Source organism: Schistocerca serialis, chromosome 5 (genome assembly GCF_023864345.2).
Source record: "Schistocerca serialis cubense isolate TAMUIC-IGC-003099 chromosome 5, iqSchSeri2.2, whole genome shotgun sequence".
Classification (NCBI taxonomy): Eukaryota; Metazoa; Arthropoda; class Insecta; order Orthoptera; family Acrididae; genus Schistocerca; species Schistocerca serialis.
The window spans coordinates 31,940,608-31,966,110 of NC_064642.1; the positions used below are offsets into that span (position 1 = coordinate 31,940,608).

A 25,503-nucleotide genomic window follows, 5' to 3' on the forward strand; every position below is an offset into this window, starting at 1 on the left:
CGTCCAGCAACAGACCGGTGCAGAATTGAAAGCTGAGTATGAAATACAGCAGCGAGACCAACAAGTTAACAGATTTTGAACAACAGACGAATGTTCCTGCGAGAGCATCTGGAGAAAACGCGAGAGGCGTCCAGGCTTTCTCCAAATAGGCGACCACAGCTGGACGCGCCGTTCTACGCACGAGACGGCACGCGGTTTTTCCACGGAAGTGGTGACCGCCTGGCGGGAGACGCTGCGGGAATGAGCTGGAGGCCGGCTCGGTAAACGGGTCTGGGCCCGTCGGCGCGGGCTTCCCACTTCCCAGCGGCCCACAAACAGACGGCCGCCCTTGCCCTAGGCCCGCCGCGAATTGAGCGGCGCGCCGCCAGATGCCTCTGCCGGCCTGCCCGCCTGCCGCCGCCGCCTCTTGTTACACAGTGTGTCGCACGCCGCCGAACTGTGGCGGACGCACTGGGCGGAAACGGAGGGCCACGAGAGGCGCGGGTGCAAGCGAGGTCAGGGCGCGGTCACAGTACTTCCCTAAAAAAAGGTGTCCGCCTCCGGTAGCTGAGTGGTCAGCGCGACAGAATGTCAATCCTAAGGGCCCAGGCTGTAGCTCAGCGTGTTCGGTCAGAGGGTTAACAGCACTCTGTAATAAAACTGAGTTAGTCGATCCACAACGAACTTAAACGGATGTATACGAAGACAGCAACTGTTCTCGAAAGAACAGTTACTGTTGATGACCGTGCAGCTTTTCCCTGGAATAAATGATGACTAACTGAAACCATCAGCTGCCGACAGGTGTTGTTGATATACCTCGATGTGGATAGCTGAAAATGTGTGCCCCTACCGGGACTCGAACCCGGGATCTCCTGCTTACATGGCAGACGCTCTATCCATCTGTGCCACAGAGGACACAGATGAATAGCGCGACTGCAGGGACTTATCCCCTGCACGCTTCCCGTGAGACACTCATTCCCAACTGTCCACAATTCTACATATGTATTGTACCTTATTGACAATTGCCCACCCACTCATTACTCGCGCACGCTTTGGCGATTCCCGTAAGAGTTGGGGCAACCTGTGCGCATTCGCACAGACGAAGGTCAATGGCTGGGTAGAAAAAAAAAAATGTTCAAATGTGTGTGAAATCTTATGGGACTTAACTGCTAAGGTCATCAGTCCATAAGCTTACACACTACTTAAATTAAACTATCCTAAGGACAAACACACACACACCCATGCCCGAGGGAGCACTCGAACCTCTGCCGGGACCAGCCGCACAGTCCATGATTGAGGCGCCCTAGACCGCTCGGCTAATCCCACGCGGCGGCTGGGTAGCCTTTTAACTATATATACGAAGACAGTAACTTGTTCTCGAAAGAACTGTTACTGTTGATGACCTTGCAGCTTTTCCCTGGAATAAAAGGCTACCCAGCCATTGTCCTTCGTTTGTGCGAATGCGCACAGGTTGCCCCAACTCTTACGGGAATCGCCAAAGCGTGCGCTAGTAATGAGTGGGTGGGCAATTGTGAATAAGGTACAATACATATGCAGGATTGTAGACAGTTGGGAATGTGGGTCTCACGGGAAGCGTGCAAGGGATAAGTCCCTGCAGTCGCGCTGTTCATCTGTGTCCTCGGTGGCTCAGATGGATAGAGCGTCTGCCATGAAAGCAGGAGATCCCGGGTTCGAGTCCCGGTCGGGGCACACATTTTCAGCTATCCACATCGAGGTATATCAACAACACCTGTCGGCATCTGAGGTTGTCAGTTAATCATCATTTAAACGGATGTCTTACGACGTCCGCCCCGAGCGGATGCAACGAACGAAAGCGAACAAAACGAGATTTAAATAAATAAATAAATAAACAAAAGCTTCGACTTCCGGCTGGGTCGGAGATTTTCTCCGCTCAGGGACTGTGTGTTGCGTTGTCCTAATCATCATCATTTCATCTCCATCGACGCTCAAGTCGCCAAAGTGGCGTCAAATCGCAACACTTGCACCCGGTTAAGGGTCTACCCGACGGGAGGCCCTAGTCACATGGCATTTACATTTTTACTAAAAAAAAGGTTATATTCTTACGTATAACAGTTTCTCAGCTAACGTTTGTAGAAGAAAGTAGCAAGGAAAGTAACAGTCTTGAAAATGACCACGAATTCCAGAAAATAAAGGCTGTTGCACAAGACGCTGCAGACCAAGTGGGCTGGTATGCAGCCCCACTGCCTACGGTAAACATTGCAACCGGGCAGAGGCGCTCATTGAATGACTGACCGCGCCTGCTGCCAACAACTGAACTGATGAGGTTCCTGTGTCCACAGTTGGGACCTGCAAACAACAGGATTTCAGTAATGCAAGACAGATCAAGAGAAATACAACAAGAAGCCTGACTTCCTTGAACGTCGGCGGAACAACACGTAAGTGCTACAGAGATGCTTCGGGGAGTCAAATGGGAATCCCTAGAGGGAAGGTGACGTTTTTTTCTACTAAGCCGCGCGGGATTAGCCGACCGGTCTCAGGCGCTGCAGTCATGTACTGTGCAGCTGGTCCCGGCGGAGGTTCGAGTCCTCCCTCGGGCATGGGTGTGTGTGTTTGTCCTTAGGATAATTTAGGTTAAGTAGTGTGTAAGCTTAGGGACTGATGACCTGAGCAGTTAAGTCCCATAAGATTTAACACACACATCTTTTTGACTGACGCTATTGAGAAAATTGAGAGAATGGGCGTTTGAAGCTGACTGCCGAAGGATTCTACTGCCGCCAACACACATAGCGCGGAAGGACCACGAAGATAAGGTTCAAAAATGGATGAAATGGCTCTGAGCACTATGGGACTTAACATCTGTGGTCATCAGTCCCCTAGACTTAGAACTACTTAAACCTAAGTAACCTAAGGACATCACACACATCCATGTCCGAGGCAGCATTGGAACCTGCGACCGTAGCAGCAGTGTGGTTCCGGACTGAAGCGCCTAGAACCGCACGGCCACAACGGCCGGCCGAAGATAAGGTGAGAGAAATTGGGGCTCATACGGAGTCATACAGATAGTCGTTTTTCCGTCGCTCTATTTGCGAGTGGAGCAGGAAACGAAATGACTAGTAGTGTTACAGGGTACCCTCCGTCACGCACCATACGGTGGCTTGCGGAATATCTATGTAGTTGTAGATAGAAAACAACATCCACCCTATTTACACGCTCACAATGCCTGTAGTCTGCCCACGCATGTTCACACTTGTACTACCAAGTGAAACTGAGAGGTGGCATGAGCCCCCTCTCATATTTCTATCTTAGTCTGAGTAATTCGATCTTCCTCTGTAATTGCATGGGGTGAAAAGTCGCTATTCCTTAACACGAGGACTTCCCACGCAGCGTCTCTCGTCATCCGGGTGGTCCGGTGACAGGCGGGCTCCGCTGATCTTGAAAGGGTTAAGCCGACGAGTGTGATGGAGTCGAGTGAATGCTTTCCAGACGCCGACATTGTCATAAGAGTGGCAGAGACACGCCCACAGGGGCCTGAAGGAGCGGCTGGGCTAGAGATTCCGTTACTTCGCAGAAACTTAGCGAAAACACTTTCTGGCGGGCTACCGACGAGGCGTGGGAATGACTTGTGTTCCCAGGCAGTCTTGGCGGGCAAATTCCCGCGCTTTCTGCAAAATCGTAACTGTGATTGGCTTGCTCAGGGCATAGCTCCGTGACGTAGCAAAATCGGCGCAGAAATTGCCGCCAAGAATCTCCATTGGTGGAATGGTAGTGCTTCGGCAATAGAGTGGAATTTTCCGCCGACTTTCGAGTTGCTGATTGGAACGTTTAACCACTGTCGTGGGAGCGGGAATGTTCTGTGTTCTGTTTGTGCGGGTGCTCTTGAGAAGAGTCGGCTCTCGCCTTTTTGGTCGGAGTAGGTTACAAGACTGAGCTCTCGCTGCTCTGGACAGCCTGCCTTCCGTTGGCTGTCTAATATACTCTTATTTAATTGTAACTGTTTGACGAAGTTGCTGAAGTTTCGACTTCAATGTAACTTTCCGGGTACAGTTGGCAATTGAGCGTTCTGCGTACAAGCGGCCTATGTTGTCTGTCTTGAGCAGTTTTGGCTAAAGTTGACTGTATCGGAGTTACTGTGTGACTTCGCTTGTTAAAATCAATCACTGTACCGTCAGTGATTGTGTGGCGAGCCTTCTTCGCCTCCCTCAGAGGCGCATTTGTGTTGCTAGGAAGTCTTTAGTCTGGTACAACCAGACCAGGATAATTTGTTCCGGGCTATACTCGCGACATTATCATCACCACGACGGGACGTTGAAGCAACCAGCCATCGCCTCCGGTACGCCAGATCGTGTCCTTGCAGTTAAGAAGACAACTTGGTAATGTATGTCTGCAGCACTGGCAAAGCAGGCAGTTTTGCTAGGTGATAGTCAGAGCTCAGCAGAGCGCGCCTGTTCGTCTTTTTCTACCTTTGTTCTGTCTTGGGTGTTCATTGTCTGAGTTCTCACTACTGTAGCAGCAATTAATGTTGGGTTGGCTGTGTGTTTCTCTTAAGATTTGAGTTGCAAGGAATTGGCTCCACACACCACTTCGTCATAAATGTCATAATGTAGTTTAGGGACAACTTCACCCTCACAGCATTTATTTGAGTATCCAATTTGAGCCAATTTGATGTATTGTAAATGTTTCATGTGTTTTGTTTATTATTTTGAGTTTAGTCCTAATAAATCATATTGTTATTTTGGACAGAATTTTCATTCTGTTAATCGGTAGAGCAACCCTATCATTTCACACTACGTTAATGAAACTTTCCTTTACTTAACTTATTTATCAAATTAAACTATTGCAGGTGCCAAACTCTTTTCTACTCCACTTGCAGGGTCGATTAGAGTCAGTTCGCGTTTCTTTTTAATCCATGTGCAACAGCAAAAGTCGGAGTTACAATAGGGGGGGCTTAGAGCATCATTTACATATGAAGATTCTAGAAGAATTTAGTGTTAAATACACTGCTAGCCCCGGAACCTCGCAAAATTATGGTAGTGGTGAGCGCACACTTCGATTTAATATCGCATTTCGACGCTGTCAAACCTGTGCGAATACGTTGCTGTTACACTTCTTAAATCAAATCGTAAGACACATATACTTCTCAAATTTACGGACAAATGCTTTTCAAATGACGTTTTTCCCTGAACTGCAATTTACTGCAAGTCTTAGTAAAGAGGATCAAGGGATCACCTATGTAGTATTGGAGGGCAGCGTGGAGGATAAAAATCGTAGAGGGAGACCAAGAGATGAATAAACTAAGTAGATTCAGAAGGATGTAGGTTGCAGTAGGCACTGGGAGATGAAGAAGCTTGCACAGCATAGAGTAGCATGGAGAGCTGCATCAAATCAGTCTCAGGACAGAAGACCACAACAACAACACACTAAAGCGATGCTTTAAGGACTGATGTAAAGAATTACTGTTACATTAAAATACTTTATATACTTTTCTGTTACTATTAAAATCGTAGGAATCTGCCACTCGTTACCAGCAGGGACCACAACCAGTTGTAGTACTTGGAGGATGCAGACGTAGATAAACTGTCAACCTCCGGCCCCTTCCCCCCCCCCCCCCCCCCCAATCCCTCCCACACACACACAGAACGCTCGGTCCGCGCCCCATCAAATACAGTTGGTCCAGTGTAGATGGCACGTGACTTTCACGTCTTAGCATATTACAAAGACCTGAAAGCTAATGTCACGTTGTAAGGGACAGCAAGCGAGAGTGCGAGAACTAAGCGGATCGAAAGTATTCGGAGACCCCTACGTAATGAGGAGGAACTGAACACTAGATATATCGAAAGGTGGACCTGCCGGTGTAGAAGGAGGCGGGTAGCACTGTGCTGCCAAAAGAGAAGCGGTAACAGCAGGGTGGGTCAGTCAGGACAACGCAAGTGATTCCGAACGTGGACTAGTCATTCGGTGTCACCTGAGTAACAGACCCACCAAGGACATCCGAACCCTTCTAAAGCTGGCCAAGTCGACTGCTGGCAGGCTTTTGAAGTGGACAGGCGAAGCAACAACCACAGCTAAATCAAGAGCTGGGAAACATCATTTGCTGACCCACAGCGATCATCCGGCATTGTGGAGAATGGTTGTAGAGAATCGCTTGAAAACAGTGAAAAGAATCGCTGTTAAAATAAAGATTTGTATCTGAGAGTTGATGTGCGGACTCGTATCTTCATAGGCTTCTCGCGTCACAAACGTATATTTCAATGCATAATAAGTGTAATAATTTAGAAATTACCTACTGTCTTGGCATCTGTCGACGAAAATACTTCTGAAATGAGTACTGAATATTTTTTGCTATGACAGCTGACGTGACCATACGCAAGACACGCTATGATCAACTCTTGGTGGACGAACTGGACGCCGCCGGCGCACTCTGGCGCTGCACCTGGAGGCGCCGGCCCCCTGCTGCCTGCTGCCTGCTGCCCACCGGTGGGTCGCCAGCCAGCCAGCCAGGCGGCGCGAATCTCGGCTTCCGCGAATACACGCTGGCCGCGGGCCGGAGTTATTCCTGTACTGACAGTTGCGGCCCTCTGGAAGATAATCAAGCTGACCGCGGCTGCACCAGAATGCGGCCAGGCGCTACGCTTTCCGCAGATGAGTACAACTTTATTTTCGGATCCATCTCGGTTACCTACGTACAGCACTGAAACAAGTGATGATGTCAGTAGACCGAATTTTCTTTATTATCATCAATATGTGGAGCGAGACGAGGAAAATACAAAGATGTAGTTGCCAAGCTGACGAACTTTTAACACGACGTGGACAATCATATCCCGCGGAAAGCCCCAAGAGCGGCAAAAAAAAAAAAAAATCTAAACACACAGATTATGCTGTTGAAAGCGTGACCTATGAGTAACAGTAATCTAAAAGTACTGCTAACGATGTCTCGAATTTTTCCGTATAACACAAACAATAATCACCCCACCAGACGACCATAAAGATTCTTCTTAGAGAGCAATATCCGGTGCCGTATTTCTCAGGATATGTTCAGCACAGTGTCTCGTTCGATTGTACATCTCATAGCCTTACTTTATGCTCCTGTGGCTAATAATAATGAATAAAAGTTCTCGAAATTCAAAATGCACAGCAATTATCTGATAATCCTGACTCGTAAATGGCTCTGAGCACTATGGGACTTAACTTCTGAGGTCATCAGTCCCCTAGTACTTAGAACTACTTAAACCTAATTAACCTAAGGACATCACACACATCCATGCCCGAGGCAGGATTCGAACCTGCGACCGTAGCGGTCCCGCGGTACCAGACCGTAGCGCCAAGAACCGCTCGGCCCAGACTCGTAGCTTTGGTGTGTCGTATGCGGAGTTGCTGAGGCGGGGTTCTGATATATTCTTTTTTACTGTATTTTGGCTGATTGTAGTGGTCACAAACTCGTCAGAATAATATTACATCCATCAATCAAAAAATCTGACGTCCTACTCGAAAACCATTCCATTTCGGTCAGTTCCAGAATTAAAAGTGATTACAGCAAATATTTGCTAAACAGAAGTAGTAACTAGTCGCATTACTGTGGGATTCTCACTGACGTCCTCTGGTTGTGGCACAGACTAGTTTTAGCTGTGAATGTAGTAGTTTTGCGATAGAAAGTGGTGGACGATTATATACTAGTGTATAATTTTCTGACGTTCGTCCTATGGTCAGGGGATCACAAAACTTCTTTAGTAGGTGTTGTACCAAATTCTGAATACGTCAAATACGTAAACAGCTGAGGAGAAAAACTCTGCAAATGTTCTAGAATTTTCGATGTAAATGTGAGTACTAGAGAGCAATCACATTCCTGGCTCGTTCTATTGCCCTCCTTGTACGAGGACTGTTCGGAAAGTAAGGTCCGATCGCTGACGTTACAGAGACCATAAAAGTAAAAAATGTTTTATTTACAAGACTTAGCTACACCTTCCAGCTACTTCTCTGCATATTCGACGCTCCGACTTAGACATTTATTGTAGCGTAATACCAGCTTTCCAACACCCTCGTCATAGAAGGCAGCCACTCGTGCTTTCCGACAATTCTCTCCGCTGGTCTATGGCGCGTTGTCTGTGCCCAAGTGTTGTCTTCATATCCAGCGTTTCGTGTGAACAGAGATGATATTCAGGACGAGCCAATTATGATTGTGTCGTGCGTGATCGAACACTTCTCATCGAAAAGGCTACAGAGGCGTCTTCGCTGCCCCTGCAGAGTGCGGCTGAGAATTGGCATGAAGAAGGACGTGCGTGGCGGTTATGTTAGGTGGGCTGCATAACTTGGGGCGAAATCTCTCAGCCGACCCTCGTACTTGGTGGAAGAGACTGTTGTTCTAGGCACCTTTACTCGTTCACAGTGCGCTCAGATTTGAAAAGAGCGATTTGACGCTATTTGATGCGTACTAGAGCCACTGTCCAAAACGTCTGTGCAAAGATTTGTCGGATTTTCATAGTGGTTTCCATTTCGCGCCCGATCGGACCTTACTTTTCGAATAGCCCTTGTTCGTAGTTTTCACTACGTTCACTTTTAGCCTCTGCGACAAACTCCTTTTCAGTGGTTAGAGACAAATGTATGTTAAGAGTCTTTGCAGTCGGAACGATAAGTGGAACTAGCAGCTTCAGCTGTCTCAGATCTGCTCAAGACTATAAGTCTGCTCTCGGAGATGCGCAAACTGACGATGCGTGCATCCAACCAGCATGGCTCAACAAGTTTAAAACTCGAAACCGTTGAATTTGCGTCCACATTTTATAGAAAAAAAAAATCAATTGTGTTGTGACTTGGCAAGACAGCCAAGCCACTATGAGATAGCCGAAAGGCACGCGTTTAAGCTCACGCAGGCTGGCGTGAGGTCTGGAACAGCTAAAGGAATAGAGACTAGCAAAAAAGGTACGTAGCTTCTGGAATACTTAACTTTAATCCATAATTGGTGAACATCGGTCTGACGGTACATGCATCACAAGATAAATAGCAAATGATAATGGCGCCTTGCTAGGTCGTAGCAAATGACGTAGCTGAAGGCTATGCTAACTATCGTCTCGGCAAATGAGAGCGTATTTTGTCAGTGAACCATCGCTAGCAAAGTCGGCTGCACAACTGGGGCGAGTGCTAGGAAGTCTCTCTAGACCTGCCGTGTGGCGGCGCTCGGTCTGCAATCACTGATAGTGGCGACACGCGGGTCCGACGTATACTACCGGACCGCGGCCGATTTAAAGGCTACCACCTAGCAAGTGTGGTGTCTGGCGGTGACACCACAAATTGCATAATATTCGTTGAAGCAATGTATTAAGAAAGCCAGACACGAAATTTCTTGATCTATCGAATTTCAATAATGTTTTTTTTTATTATGCTTATAGAATACGAGAGAATACGTTAATGCCGATCGACATTTAATAAACTTATTACGTAAGTCGTTTTAATGATTTCAATAGCCCAACGATTCTGAAAAGTACACAGATGAGCCAAAACATATTGACCACCTACTTTAAAGTGTGTTTGTCCACTTCTGGAGCGCAATCCAGCAATGATTCTGCGTGGCATGGATTCGACAAGTACCTGATAGGTTTCGAGAGAGGTTTGTGGCATGAGAGACCTCTGCACAGGTCACACACATCCCGTAATTTAGGGGCGGTAGGTTTGTGGGCGCGGAGCCTGGCGCCCAATAGCGTCCCAGTTGGGTTTCATCGGATTCAGATAAGCCAAATATGTTGGCCAAGACATCAACATCAGTTCACTATCATGCTCCTCAAACCACTGCAGCACGATTCTGTCCTTGTGACACGCAGAGTTATCCTGCTGGAAGATGCCATCGCTGTTGGGGAAGACATCAAGTATAAGGGGCTACAGGTGGTCCTTAATAATGTTCATGTAGTCGACAACTGCGATGGTGCCTTCGGTTATTACCGCAGCCCCCATGGAAACCCAGCTGAATGTCCCCTGCGTCCGCGATGCGCTGCATGCTTCAAACAGTCGCTCGCCTGGATGGCAGGGTATCTGGACACGGCCTTCGACCTGGTTTAACAACAAACGGGGTTCATCGGACCAGGCGGCATGATACCATCGATCCGCGATTCAATCTCGATGATCCCGTCCCCACTGTAATCATAATTGACGATATTGTTTGGTCAACGTGGGAACACGTAACGGTCCTCTGCTGCAGAAGACCATGTTCAGCACTGTGTACTGATGGGTGTGCTCCAAAGCACCTGCGACTGCGCCAGCACTGTGCTCTGTCGTCAGGTCTGCCACAGCTCACCGCCTGTCTCACTGTAGAGGGCGGGCAAGCCTCCGATCCCTACGTTCTGCGATGAGGTACAGACGTTCAACTTCTTGTTGCCTGCTCAGCATTCTTCAACAACTGTCCACAGATGCTCACGACAGTAACACGCGAACGGCCGACCAGTTTCGCTGTTTCAGAGGTGCTCGCTCCCAGGCACAGGGACACTGCATACTCGCTCTTGCCAAAGTCGCTTAAATTAGCGGATTTCCGCGTTTGCGCCTCTTCTCGTCGCTAGAATGATTCCCCATTTGTCTCTGCTCCGCTCATATACTTCTCTTACGGCGTCACGTACCATCAGCGACAGCAGCGAGCATAACGTTTTCGCTCATCAGTGTATAGTAGTTATTTTTAAAAAGGATTACATAGTGAGAAAGCTGCGTTATACAGACATAATCATAAAATGAGGAAATGATTGTCGTATAACTATAGGTGAATCAGTTTGTGCGACAATTTTCGGCTAAGTCCGCTGATTGTGCTTGACGAATTACACGAGCCATCAGGAGACGCATGAATTTGTAGAACTTGAGCAGGCGATAACATGTTTATACTGACTGGTGTGATGTACAAGAGACGGATTGCGAATTCGACCAGCTAACCGTAGATCTCAATGGGACTATTTCGTCAATAAACTGCCGCGCGTGTATTTCTGTTTTTAACATATAGTTTTGTAGGGCGGGCAACCACAGCCAAACTTCGACACTTTTCCGAAGAAAATTCCGCACTGGCTCTATCAATCATTTTTATTAAATCTGCGACCAGTTTCGCTCCACTTATCGGTGCATCTTCAGGCAATATACGCTATCTATAACCTGCTAACGTTGAACATCGCCCTGTAGCCACTCCCCACCATTCACGTCCAATATACCGTCATCTGGAGAAAGCGGGAGTTAAAATTTAAAAATGGAGTGCACTCCGGCTTTCGGCCAGTCAGTCAGGCCGTGCCCGCTGCCGCGCGGCTCCCCTCAGCTTGCACGGTCATTGCCGCTCCCAGCATTTAAAAATTAAAAAAAAAAATTGTAATTTTAACTACCGGTTTCACCAGATGACGGTATATTGGACGTGAATGGTGGGGAGTGCTACAGGGCAATGTTCAACGTTAGCATGTTGTAAATAGCGTATACTGCCTGAGGATGCACCGATAAGTGGTGCCAAACCAGTCGCAGATTTAATAAAAATCATTGAGACAGCCACTGCGGAATTTTCTTTGGAAAAATTTCTGTTTTTACTGTTTGATTATTTCTGTAAAGTTGTTTTTATGAATACAACAAATCTTCGAAAACTGTTCTCTGTGTTATATGAATAAAGAAATCAGTTTTGTGACGCTCACTGGGATCTGTGCGCTACCAGTTCGGTCTCTTCTTCCGTATCCTGGCTAATAGTAACGATTCAGACTGGATTTCTTTTTCGAGTTCTCTCACGAAATCTAAGTGAAATAAGTGAGCTCGCGAGACGACTCGGAATGCTTGCTAACAACACGCGAGATCCAGCAACGGCACAGACAACACGTGTCGCCGCTTCGAGTCTCGGTAATGTAGCACAGCGCGCAACTGGACCATCCATTTGCACAGGAAGTGACTCGCGAGCTGTGACGGACCTGTCGCTTCGTGTGGTCGGGAAGTGAAGGCCGTGATAGCGTCAGAGCCTTGCGTATATTCATAACCGTCAAATACGTTTCAATAACGGTAGTTATCATGCCTGTATTATACATTTCTGTACCAGAGAGAATGTTGATTATTCCTGTACACAAATTTCGGTTAAAAAGAAACATACCTACGTTTGTCCGCAGATTTGGTCGCTTTTGACACAGTAACGTCTGAAATTCGCTTTGCGTTCTTCAGAACTGCAGTGTTACTGCTGAGCAGCAGTCTGGTCGGACTAACGACTCAGGTATCACTGTTTATGAGGCCTTCATTCCGGCGACTGGTTACACGCAGCTGTACCCGTTAGCCTATCCTGCGCCAGTGGCTTCGTTTGAGCGTAACTGCTTCCATCTCCACCTGCTGTAGTCAAGTCTCGGTCACCCTCTGAACGCCCATTCTTCGCTCCATTACCAAAGTGGCTACTCTTTTACTCCTCACGACGTGTCCTAGCAACCGATCCCTTCTTTTAGTCAAGTTGAACTACACGTGTATCTCCTCTCCAGTTTGATTCATATTCTTCTCATTAGTTACGCGATCTACCTTCAGCATTATTCTGTAGTACCATGCTTTAAAAGCCTCTAATCTCTACTTGCCCGAACAGTTTAAGCTCTACGTTTCGCTTCTGTACGGGCTTCACTCCAGAGAAATACCTTCGGGAAATACTGGCTAACATCCAAATTTGCATTCGATATTAACAAATTTCTCGTTTCCAGAAACGACTTTCCTGCTATTGTCAGTCAGTTGTTTCGTGCCCAAGCGGCAAAGGTCATCTACCGCTTCTAGTGTCCAATTTCCTAATACATTTCTTCAGAATTGCCTGGTTTAACTCGAATACATTCAATTACCCTTCTTTTACTTTTGTTGATATTTGTCTTCTAAAACATATTCGAGACACTATCCATACTATGCAGCTCTTCTTATGAGTCCTCCGTCGCCTCTGACAATTCACAATATCACCAGCAAACTTCGAAGTTTTCATTTCTTCTCTCTGAATTTTTTTCCAAATTTCTCTGCTACTCGCTCGAGTTCACAGATATTACAGAACCTGTACTACAGAACTGCCACATTGTATCACGAAGAGGTGCAATGTCTTTGGGCACCATCGTATTGAATCTAAATCTTAATTTATAGAAAAAAATTATTGAAAAAATAGTTAAAAACCTCAGTATTGCGTTCGTGAAGTACCTGGAAATAAAACTGCCCATATATTGTAAACCTATATACGATGGTCATTTATGAACGTAGTCTTGGTTGTCCTTAGTAACAAAATTTTGTCTTAATCGTCATTTCTTATGTTATGTCCTCATAGCGACCCCAAAATAGGCTGTTGCGTTATTCAGTTCACGGATAATTATCGGCAGTGACAGCAAAACACGAAGAACGAGCAGCTGTTGGAGCAGGCATTGAGTAAGTATGCTGCATGGCGGTAGTGCGAAGGCAACGCCGTTTAAAAAGACAGCTGGAGACGATTGCGGTATCGTAACTCAGCTACGACAACTACCGACTGCCAGAACATCCACTTCGCCAGCGTGAAGTGCTTGTGGGTGACCGCCTGCCAGTCTTCCCGCTTCGTCACTTCCCAAAGCTGATTCTGCGCATCGACACATCCGCGCTGCCATCAAATCCACGTCTCGTTCCTGTCAGTTGTGCAGGCATGTCTGTGTGGGTGTGTTCTCTGGTTCTTTGGTGTACTGACGATACAAGAAGCATAGTCGCTGGCAGTAATCTCTGCATAAAAATCGTGCCATTGTCATTGGTCGCCAGTAGAGAACAATTCATCCCCATATATCTGGATTCTGACTGTTCGCCGAAGGGGAGGGGAGTGGCTTTCAGGCAAGCTTTTAAAATAAAATGATTAAGTTGTGTCCATGCTACCACAGAAGGTCTAAAAGCAGAAAAAGGACAAAAGGAACAAATGAAGTTCCTGTGGTATTTTCAGAATCTCCTCGACAGTGACAAACACGTAGCTAGGCTAGTACTGCTGTTTGCACCACTTCCTGGGTTTGAAGACGGTCTCAGGTAATTTCATTATAATAATTTCAAGCTGTGGGTACCAGTCAGCTTCGAATAAAAGGTATAATTCGAGGTCTGCTAGTTTTGGAACTTATTCACATCCCAGTACGTCGTAACCATGTTTTGACAGGGTACTACGGGCAAAAGTTTGTTTCCTTAAGCTGGAACGGTAGACGTAGAATCGAAACAGAGAGTCTTTGCGGTAATATGAAATTGTAGATAATGTGTTACGCTGTAGACATGTCTAGAAGGGAGACGCGGATGGGCAGAGAAACTGAAAAACTGGAAGAATTACTTACTAAGAGCATTGTTCCCTAAGGTCGAAGTGAGGCACGGGCTACAGTTCGAACTGGCGAGGATGTGAGCAACTTTGAAGCAGTATGTCGTCCTCTGTTGCGAAACAACAAGAGTGCACTTCGCTCTTAAGTCGTGCGCTTCGTGCGTACTATACAGTTTAGAATTAAAATGAGAAATACAGACTGAGGGAACAGTTGGTGCATCGTAGAGGCTAAGATTTCACTTCCCACTGTGCTGACAACGCGAATGACTCAAACATGCGGCGTGTATCGGGTCAGTAAATACAAACACGGGCAGGGCATCTGTGTGATAACAAGCCTGACCTCCGGACATCTGGCGCTCTCTTGTCGTTAGGGTGGATCACGCGCGGTACCTTTTCACTCTCTGTACACAGCTCACGCTTCCTTCAGGATGAAGAAACTCATATAAGAAATTTAATATTACTAAGTACGCTGCGGAATTTCCCTCAGAGTGCAGATGGATTGTTGGTTCACAGTTCCAAGGACTTCGGACAACTAGATCAGACAAATTACACCGTATAAAATGTTGCAACAAGAACGTAATCGCGCTAATGTAATTTCACGTTCATGGAATCGTTCACACAGGAGAACCGTACAAACATGCTGTCATTTGACCATCGGACAGACGACATAGAAATAAGCATACCTGGCGTAGAGAAATAACTGAAAGATTTAGAATCCCTCTGCGACACTGACCCCCTGGCTAGCTTGCATTTATCGTGAATCCCTCACCCAGTACAAAGTCCCGAGCGACTGGAAAATAGCGCAAGCGACTTCAGTATACAGGGGGAGTCGCTAACTAATGCCATCTAGAATAACTCCGAAAGTGTGATAGGAATTGAGAAGTTTGTGGGACAAAAGTTGCATGCGACAACGTTGGTCTTTTGTTCCTAGGTGGAGTCGCTTCAGAAATATGAAGGTCAACGTTTTTCCTTTTTTTTTTTTTATAATGGGACGCTATAGTTCGGTACTTATTTTCTGATAGCGGCTATCGAGACGAATCCAATGATGTGTAACAGTACGATTCGTGAATGTAGCCTCTTCAATAAATAAAATCAAATTAATAAATGTGTCATCCCTCTGAATCTGAAGTTGAGCCCATCGGCAGAATTCAGTGCGACACATACAATCCGTACCAGTTAATTCTTGGTGGAGACTGATATGGTATATTTATTGCGATGCAGAACATGAGCAACACTACTCTGGCTCACGCCCGATTCTCCTGCGGGCTGACGCGAACTAACACAAGGATCTCGAACCACAGTGACAAAAATACCAATTTCCGTTTCCTTGTTAGTAACTTTCCTTTGCCGGATATGTTTCCAATGTGTTAAAGATCCAGTTATTCTTATTTTATCATACACATATTTAAGTGTACGACGTGTAGGGTGAGTACGTTGAGGATATCTTTCACCGTATAAGTCTCCTGCTCTCACTGAATTTCGTTGGCATTCTCCGTAAATGAGAAGCATATCGACTTGTTCTTCGAAGGAATACATTATTCACATTCACTTGATTCGACGATAGTAGTCTTACTGTTCCAATTAGTGTTGTATTGCGAAACCGTGGAATGGTGTTTACATGTCAGTGGCGCGCTAGACTGATGCGCCGTATTCGGCGAATGTTTACTATTTGCACGGTATACGAGAGGGATTGTCAGAGTATGTGATTTGATAAGTGTCGAAGTGACAAGGAATACCACGCAATCTATGACAAGAAGATTGCAGCACCGCACTGATACCAATGGTCATCACCTTCTGTAAATGGACGTTCATGCGACGTTTTTGACCTTCGTTGACCTTCAAAGACCTTACTGTTACATACCATTGGATTCGTCCCGACAGGCATCCCAAACTGGGCACATTTACCAGTTGCCGGAATGTGTGTGTAAGTCCGTTAAGTTGGAAAAAACGAAGAACATTATTATCTACCATCGCGAATGCTGCAGTTGATTATCTTATGTATTGTTTATATTGTTTCTACTTTACTATACCTGTTTATACTGTTTTGACGCAAAATAAACGCAGCCTTGCAAAATTTCCCTTTGTTGCTTTAATTTTGGACACCAGTGTATTTCGTGAGTGTAGCAGCGCTGTGAAGTGATCCAGCTGCGCCTGTAAACGTTTCCTTCCTCCGAGCATGATATCGTGTATAATGTTTCACGATCGAAGAGCGAGAAAGACTTTGCGCGATGTGAAGACGTCTTTGAGGACGAGACAAACGCATGTTTCATGTCAAATGCTTATTTTGAGCCGGAGAAGGTATATTCAACCTTGCGAGTAGCTCACAGACGTGTGCTTGTGGAAAAAGCACGTGGACGTGAAAGAAACAGCTGCTAAGGAACAAATTCGAGGCTGGAAATGTAAGCGGCGAGGTGTGAGTGCGTGGTGAGCGGCGCAGGCGGTGCCTTACCTTCCACGGCGAGCGAGGCGTAGTGGCAGTCCTCTCCGAGCGCGTTGGCCACGCACACCACGTACTTGCCGCTGTCGTCGGCCGTGATGCGCGACAGCGTCAGCCGAGACTCGCCGGCCGCCGTCTCGATGCTCAGCCTGCCGCCCGCCGACAGCTCCCGGCCCTGCACAAACACACACACACACACGTGCACACGTGAGCTCTCCTCACTGCACTGACAATGCGCCGGCTAGCACGCCGCGAGCGGGTGTGCGCGGATGAGCCAAAACATTACGGACACTGCTGCAACTTTGGCCCGCATCTCGTGGTCGTGCGGTAGCGTTCTCGCTTCCCACGCCCGGGTTCCCGGTTTCGATTCCCGGCGGGGTCAGGGATTTTCTCTGCCTCGTGATGGCTGGGTGTTGTGTGCTGTCCTTAGGTTAGTTAGGTTTAAGTAGTTCTAAGTTCTAGGGGACTTATGACCACAGCAGTTGAGTCCCATAGTGCTCAGAGCCATTTGAACCATTTTTGAACTGCTGCAACTTTGGAACGAAACACAGCAGCGATTCCGCGTGGATCGTACTCGACAAGTCATTAAGTCTGCGCAGATATGTGGCGCCACGTAACTGCGCACAGGTCACGCAGTTCTCGTAACGTAGGAGCCCGTGTTTTGCGACCCGCTGCTGGCACCCGATGGCGTTCCAGATACACTACTGGCCATTAAAACTGCTACACCACGAAGATGACGTGCTACAGACGCGAAAATTAACCGACAGGAAGAAGATGCTGTAATAGGCAAATGATTTGCTTTTCAGAGCATTCACACAAGGTTGGCGCCGTTGGCGACACCTACAACGTGCTGACATGAGGAAAGTTTCCAAACCGATTTCTCATAGACAAGCAGCAGTTGACCGGCGTTGCCTGGTGAAACGTTGTGATGCCTCCTGTAAGGAGGAGAAATGCGTACCATCACGTTTCCGACTTTGATAAAGGTCGGATTGTACGCTATAGCGATTGCGGTTATTGTATCGCGATATTGCTGCTCGGGTTGGTCGATATCTAATGACTGTTGGCAGAATATGAAATCGGTGGCTTCAGGAGGGTAATATGGAACGCCGTGTTGGATCCCAACGGCCTCGTATCACTAGCAGTCGAAATGACAGGCATCTTATCCGCATGGCTGTAACGTAACGGATCGTGCAGCCACGTCTCGATCCCTGAGTCAACAGATGGGGACGATTGCAAGACAACAAACATCTGCACGAACAGTTCGACGACGTTTGCAGCAGCATGGACTATCAGCTCGGAGACCATGGATGCGGTTACCCTTGACACTGCATCATCACAGACAGGAGCGCCTGCGATGGTGTGCTCAACGACGAAGCTGGGTGCACGAATGGGAAAACATCATTGTTTCGGATGAATACAGGTTCTGTTTACAGTATCATAATGGTCGCATCCCTGTTTGGCAACATCGCGGTGAACGGACATTGGAAGCGTGTATTCGTCATCGCCATACTAACGTATCACCCGGCGTGATGGTATAGGGTGCCATTGGTTACACGTCTCGGTCACCTCTTGTTCGCATTGACGGCACTTTGAACAGTGGACATTATATTTCAGATGTGTTACGACCCGTGGCTCTACCCTTCATTCGAACCCTGCGAACCCCCACATTTCAGTAGGATAATGCTCGACCGCATGTTGCAGGTCCTGTACGGGCCTTTCTGGATACAGAAAATGTTCGACTGGTGCCCTGGCCAGCACATTCTCCAGTTCTCTCACCAATTGAGAACGTCTGGTCAATGGTGGCCGAGCAACTGGCTCGTCACAATATGCCAGTCACTTCTAGTATAATATATTTGTCCAATAAATACCCATTTATCATCTGCATTTCTTCTTGGTGTAGCAATTTTAATGGCCAGTAGTATATGTTCCACAGGGTTCACGTCAGGCAAATTTGGTGGCTAAAACGTCTAGGTGACTTCACTGTAGTGCACCTTGCGGCACAGAGTGTTATCCTGCTGGAAGATGTATCTCGAGACACGGGCAGTTATCCTGCTGGAAAAAACCATCGCCATCGGGGGAGACATCGAGTGTGGAGGAATGCAGGTAGTTCGCAGTAAAGTCCATATAGTCCACAGCTGCTGTGGATTACTACAACAGGTCTTCTGGGAGTCACGGTTAATGCCCCCCCCCCCCACCCCCATATCATAATTCTGCCCCTTGTGGCCTCTACAACTTTGACCTGGCTTATCTGGAGATGACTGTCGACTGGCTACAACAATAAATGTGATTCACCTGAGCAGGCAGCGTGTTTGTGTTGATGCAGGTCCGATCTCGATGACCTTAGAGTCGACATGAGACCACACAGACATCGCGTGCTGAAGGGTTCCGTGTTCAAAAATGCGCACTGAATGGTCATCTGTGACACACTGGCGCCTGCACCGGTGCTGTGCTCTGTCGCCGAATGTGTCACAGATCGCCGACTATCCTGCTCTACGGAATGTGCAAGCCTCCGACCTCCATGTTCTGTGGTGATCCGTGGATGTCCAACGCCTCATCGCCTATTCGAGAATTCTTAGTCCTTCAAGCACTTTTCATAGAGCTCACGGAAGCAGCAAGCGAACAACTGACTAGCATCGCTATTTTCGAGATGCGCTTTCCCAGGTGCTGGGCCACAACCATCTGCCCTTTTTGAAAGTTGCTAATGTCAGTGATTTCCTTATCTCCGGCCATATTGTCACTAAACGATTCTCCATTCATCACTGCCCCGCCTACGTACTTTCCCCTGTGAGTCACGTGCTGGTGATGCCATCAGGTGGCGTTCAGTATCACACTGGGCAGTAACGTAATGTTTTGGCTCATCTCTGTGTATCTCACAGTATACTAACATAGGTTTAAGCAGCATCTTGTTCCCAAAAATTTGTTGGTAATGGTTTAGTTGCAACAGCGTAAGAAGCTTCCTAGACAAACATGTAAAAATTAATTAATGTTAAACTGGACTAATTTGACATTTACACTGACAAATTTTATTTGAGATAACTTATATAGGAACAAATAAAGACGTTGAGAACAGTTGTTATCAAAAAAGGCACCGAGCGGGAGACGGCACAGAGGTAAGGCACCAGGGAGCGACGGTTCAGATCCCTTGTAACACCGAAATTGCAGGATGCATGACACCTGCTACCGTTATATAATGTTTTTTGAATTGTATATAAATATTTGTAATTTAAGTACTTTCCTTTATGAGCAATGACATTGCTTCACTGTATGTGCACATTTAGGTAGAGGTCTGTTGACGTTTCATTGTATTTATCTGCGTTTTACTGTGGAACTTATAAGCTCTGCGAAAAAGCCAAAGGAATTGTTATTTGCATCGACTAGCAACGATAATAGCAGGGCTTGTGCGCTTTAAAAGCTTTGGGTAGGGAGTTGTTGTGCAGAGCGCGAGGAGAGAGAAAGAGACGGGTTCCAGCGCTTGTAGTGTGCGGGAGTGTGGTGTTAACGCTCTCGCAGTAGAGAGCACCATTTCGGCGGCATCATGTACGCGCTCCGGTCAGATGTGTAGAGCAGGAGTGCGGACAGTGGACGGGCGGAAGAGGCTGTATTAATTACGATTGGCCGTTCCTATAATTAGCCGTGGCCCCACAATATGCTACCGTCTTCAGCAACAGCAGCAGTTCCAGCAACACAGTTTCGTCGTCGGCTCCGAGTTTCGTCGTATGCACAGCACTGAAGTAAGACTGTTCATTGGTAGAAAGTATTAACGGCTAACCCAGCAGCACCACTGAATGTGATTTGATTGATAAGATTTATTTAAGTAATAATCAGTTACACTCAGGGCTATTGTGTCCTCATTGCCCCCAGACATTGTTACCAAGCAGGGTCCTTGTTCCTTTTTTTCCCCTAATATGCTAACTGAGTCTCATAAGAAACAAACTGAATAGTTACAGCAAGTTTATTAATGAATAAATTCTCTTTTAATAATTTTAGCCTCAGTCTACTTACAATAAACTGTTGTACAACAGAGGCTTCAGTATATGACTAAAGTAAAGCAATTTCATTTTTCAAGTTTGAGAATCAATCATTGGAAAAAATCAAAATCTAAACAAATGCACAAATTAAGAGTGCAGATATTTCATTTATTTTGCATATAGCTTGGAGCACATGGCTGTTTGGTTTGGTACGTATTCTAGCAATTTTAATTCTGTTCAAGTCAGTAAAAAAAGGCACAGTTGTTCAGACAATAATATCAAATCCAATTTGCAAAATAAGTACGGCAAAGTAAAAAGTGCTTGCTTTTTTCTAAATTTCTTTGATGACGTTATGCTGACGTCAGTGGAAGTCATTCTTCACGTAACGAAGTTCAGTACTAACATACAGTTTAACTGCATATTTTCAAATCATTACTCGATTGCCTTTTTCAAAATTTAATGCCAAACATAACGTAAGAGTGACTTCTCAGTTTTATTTATGATTATATACTCACTTAAAATTAGTGTCAAAAAACTTTACAACCTTCAGTTGTCACGTCAGTGTTTAATAATGCATGTTTTTCTTTTCCATCATCTTGTACAGGATTTTGGATGTAAATTGCCCTAGTGGGCTGGTGGCCGTTAATTACTTCCTTTTCGTTCATTAGTGTAACTTTTGGATTCATGATCAGTGGTATCCCTTTTGTGTCCAGTGTTGTCCGTGAGTGAATGCACAAAATAACTTTCATTTTCCAAATTATAGCTCTGTTCGGTTTAATTACTTTTAATTTTAGTAGACTTTCCATGAGAAGGGTCGGTTGTACACTTTCCTCCTACTCATCGGAATCACTTCTTCGGGAAAGATAGCCTTATACAATTATAAAAAAGTCCATTGTGCATACACGCGATCCACTGTCATACTTTATATCGCAAGCAGGATAGGCCGATTAGTAGGAGGAAGGTTAACCATGTCACGAAATTCAGATTAAAAATTTTCGTGGTTTCTCTAAATCACATAAGCAAATGCCGGCGTTGCTTGATAGAAAAGAACACAAGTGATATCCTTTCTAATCCCTTCTCAATCCGCGCTCATGCTCTGTGTTTTGCTGCGCAACGAAAAGTTCGGCACGCGAGTTATAAAATATTCTAAAATCTTATTCCGGCTTCTGCCAGGCAATAGAGGCCAGCTCGGTTGGTGTGCTAATCGAGTAAGCCACTGGCTAGCACTGTCGACATTACGTCGGACTCTCTGGCGGACGAGTTTGAGACACGGGCCTCGGGCGGAGTGTGCAGAACAGCTAACACTGCAACACAGTATAACCCAGGGCGAAGTAACATCTTGCGTGCTGCCGAAATCTCGCAGATTTCATTGCAAATATGACCGAGCCATCTCGAGCTAAAGAAAATGATGGTCTGTTGAGTTTCAGAGAAACCACGGCTAACACTTCGTGATGGAGTTCTGCTGGCTGCCTGTCCTCTGACCAATTTGTCCAATTCCGGCCCGAGTCATGCCAAACCTACAGAGTAGCAGACCTGGACTTGGGATGTGAGAGGCTGGTGTGAAGTCTCAGGGATTTCGGCCGACGGAATGCAAGCCGTCTACAATCCGGTTGGGGGAGGCGCGCCCTCGCCGCCTGCCAGCCGCCTAGGCGCCATCGACCCCTGGTGGGTGACCAGTGTGCCTTGCTGCTCAGTTTCTTGCTTCTAGAGTCGGCTGTCACACCCAACCGCAGACATGGGGACCACGAGTAAGCGCGAGGTACATAGCCGGCCAAACTCCGGAGGCCCGTTTCTTCGCCGGGTAGCAGCTGCCCACGACCCGGGGCAACGGATGTCACACACACCACGGGTGCATCAGCACGTTCCGGAGCCGGCTGCGCTGGCACTCTCGCTGGGCGGCCGCCATACTGTGCATTGCTGCTGGAGATAAACACTTGTTAATGCCACCATTGTTTCACTGTGCGCCCCAGCGTAAAGGCCTCTTTCGCAGCATCCTGACGCGTAGCGGCCCCCAATAGGTCGGATCGCCACACTGTAGTGACCTCATTGTCGACGGGAAGTTAAACCCTAATTATCCGTGCTTCTTTTTCACTGTACTGTCAGAGATGCATACACGGCGGTCGACTTCGAAGTCATTATAGACGCTGTCCAACCTCCTATAGGACAAGTGTGGGGATGAAAATCGACCGTGTCTTTTTTCGAAGGAAAGAGCACCACATTCGTCTTAATCGATTTAGAGCAACCATGAGGAAAAACCTAATATGGAGAGCCTGATGGGAATTTGAGACCTACTCCTCCCTAAAACAAGTCGACAAGAGGAGTACGAGTAGTAGCTAAAAGTCAAGGCGTCGGTGGTGGCGAAGATGAAAGTGTGAGCACTGTGGTCTCACGTGCAAGTGGTAGCGTCGCATGAAGCGTGAATAACATGTAGGCCCTAGTTAATGTACAAACAACAGATACTTGTAATGCACTTCTGTGCTTTCGTATCTGTGTATCATACTGAAAGTGAACGGAGGTACGAGTAATGTAACAAACAACAGGTAGGCACCATTATGTTTGTTTTACGCACTGTCCTAATTCCAGTAGGACATGTAATTGCAATAGGAGTTCCAAACATTTAGGGTCGAAATTACACAGATGGCAAAGCATGCCACACTGCCGATATGCGTAAAGGAAGGAATGATATCGAGCAGCAAACAAGGACCACTGTCGACTAGCAGGACAACGCGGACAGCGCTTATGAATCACCATAGAACTGCTCACGTTCACCAGTGGTAAAAGTTTGTGTGACTGGAGTAACGTCTCCAGTTTGAATAACCGCAGTCGAAAACGCGTTTCTTAACACGCCACTGATGTAAGAGGCGAACGTTGATTACGATGATAGCCGCCGTTGTGGCCGAGCGGTCCTAAGCCCTTCAGTCCGGAATCGCGCTGCTGCTACGGTCGTAGGTTCGAATCCTGCCTCAGGCATGGATGTGTGTGCTGTCCTTAGGTTAGTTAGGTTTAAGCAGTTCTAAGTCTACAGGACTGATGACCTCAGATGTTAAGTCCCATACTGCTCAGAGCCATTTGAACATTTGATTACGGTGACGCATAAAGACAGATCGAGATGCGCGAATGGTACAGGTCACAGACGGAATAAAGCAGGCACAGAACAGAGAGCAACAGGTCACTGACACACACAGCGTTTAGAAGGAGGCAAGTGGCGTCCTATATCCGGGACAGGGAAGACGCATCAACGGAAAATTATTGAATTGACTGGGTTGCTGGTGGTTGCCGACGGTTCCCCGATGAATCACACTTTGTGATTCATGAGGCGGACAGCCGTCATCTCGACCGGCGGTTAACGAAATAGGCCGAGCATTCTGCATCGATTTCCGGAAGAAGTAAAGGCAGTAGGATCGTGCTTAACGACTGCGGAATGTTTCTGTGTTGTCCTCTACTGCGATTCTTGCACGATTTCATTGTGATTACCTCATCGGAAAGCGTATTCGTTTGTACACGTTAGCTCTGTCCTCTGATGAGAATCGGATCCTTCAGCAAAACAGTCGCCTTTGCTACACGACTAGAAACGAAATGAGGTCGCTTCCACATTTGGAGGAAGACATTGACCTTGATAACTAAATAAATTGTAGGATTCGTTGTCTTAGTCACATTTTGACTTAGAGAAAGCTTTTGACAATGTTGACTGTAATACTCTCTTTCAAATTCTGAAGGTGGCAGGGGTAAAATACAGGGAGCGAAAGGCTATTTACAATTTGTACAGAAACCAGATGGCAGTTATAAGAGTCGAGGGGCATGAAAGGGAGGCAGTGGTTGGGAAGGGAGTGAGACAGGGCTGTAGCCTCTCCCCGATGTTATTCAATCTGTATATTGAGCAAGCAGTAAAGGAAACAAAAGAAAAATTCGGAGTAGGTATTAAAATTCATGGAGAAGAAATAAAAACTTTGAGGTTCGCCGATGACATTGTAATTCTGTCAGAGACAGCAAAGGACTTGGAAGAGCAGTTGAACGGAATGGACAGTGTCTTGAAAGGAGGATATAAGCTGAATATCAACAAATGCAAAACGAGGATAATGGAGTGTGGTCGAATTAAGGCGGGTGATGCTGAGGGAATTAGATTAGGAAATGAGACACTTAAAGAAGTAAAGGAGTTTTGCTATTTGGGGAGCAAAATAACTGATGATGGTCGAAGTAGAGAAGATATAAAATGTAGACTGGCAATGGCAAGGAAAGCGTTCCTGAAGAAGAGAAATTTGTTAACATCGAGTATAGATTTAAGTGTCAGGAAGTCGTTTCTGAAAGTGTTTGTATGCAGTGTAGCCATGTATGGAAGTGAAACATGGACGATAAATAGTTTAGACAAGAAGAGAATAGAAGCTTTCGAAATGTGGTGCTACAGAAGAACGCTGAAGATTAGATGGGTAGATCACATAACTAATGATGAAGTATTGAATAGAATTGGGGAGAAGAGGAGTATGTGGCACACCTTGACAAAAAGAAGGGACCGGTTAGTAGGACATGTTCTGAGGCATCAAGAGATCACAAATTTAGCATTGGAGGGCAGCGTGGAGGGTAAAAATCGTAGAGGGAGACCAAGCAGATTCAGAAGGATGTGGGTTGCAGTAAGTACTGGGAGATGAAGAAGCTTGCGCAGGATAGGGTAGCATGGAGAGCTGCATCAAACCAGTCTCAGGACTGAAGACAACAACAACAACAGTCACATTTTACTTTATCTGAAGAACTAACTGGTTTCGGCTTTATAGCCATCATCAGATCTTAGAAAACAGTCACGCACAGAACGCATAGTCGTTCACTTTACGACTACATTTGCAATGCGTCGCTGCTTTCTTAGAGCTGGTGATCGCTGTAGCGTCAAAACCAGAAACATATTCAAAGAAACT

The 25,503-nt window shown here is 46.4% G+C and overlaps 1 protein-coding gene and 1 non-coding gene across 2 annotated transcripts in view; one reads left to right on the forward strand and one right to left on the reverse strand.

Annotated features, from left to right (window-relative positions):
• Nucleotides 1-25,503, reverse strand: part of LOC126480740 (myosin light chain kinase, smooth muscle-like) — a 212,196-nt gene that overhangs the window by 72,592 nt on the left and 114,101 nt on the right. Inside the window, exon 5 of the mRNA XM_050104010.1 lies at nt 16,644-16,806. Coding sequence (XP_049959967.1) covers nt 16,644-16,806 — 163 coding nt within the window. The remainder of the gene's footprint in view (nt 1-16,643; nt 16,807-25,503) is intronic.
• Trnas-uga (transfer RNA serine (anticodon UGA)) lies at nt 1,616-1,689 on the forward strand. The gene has a single exon. It is a non-coding gene; the product is annotated as a tRNA-Ser (tRNA).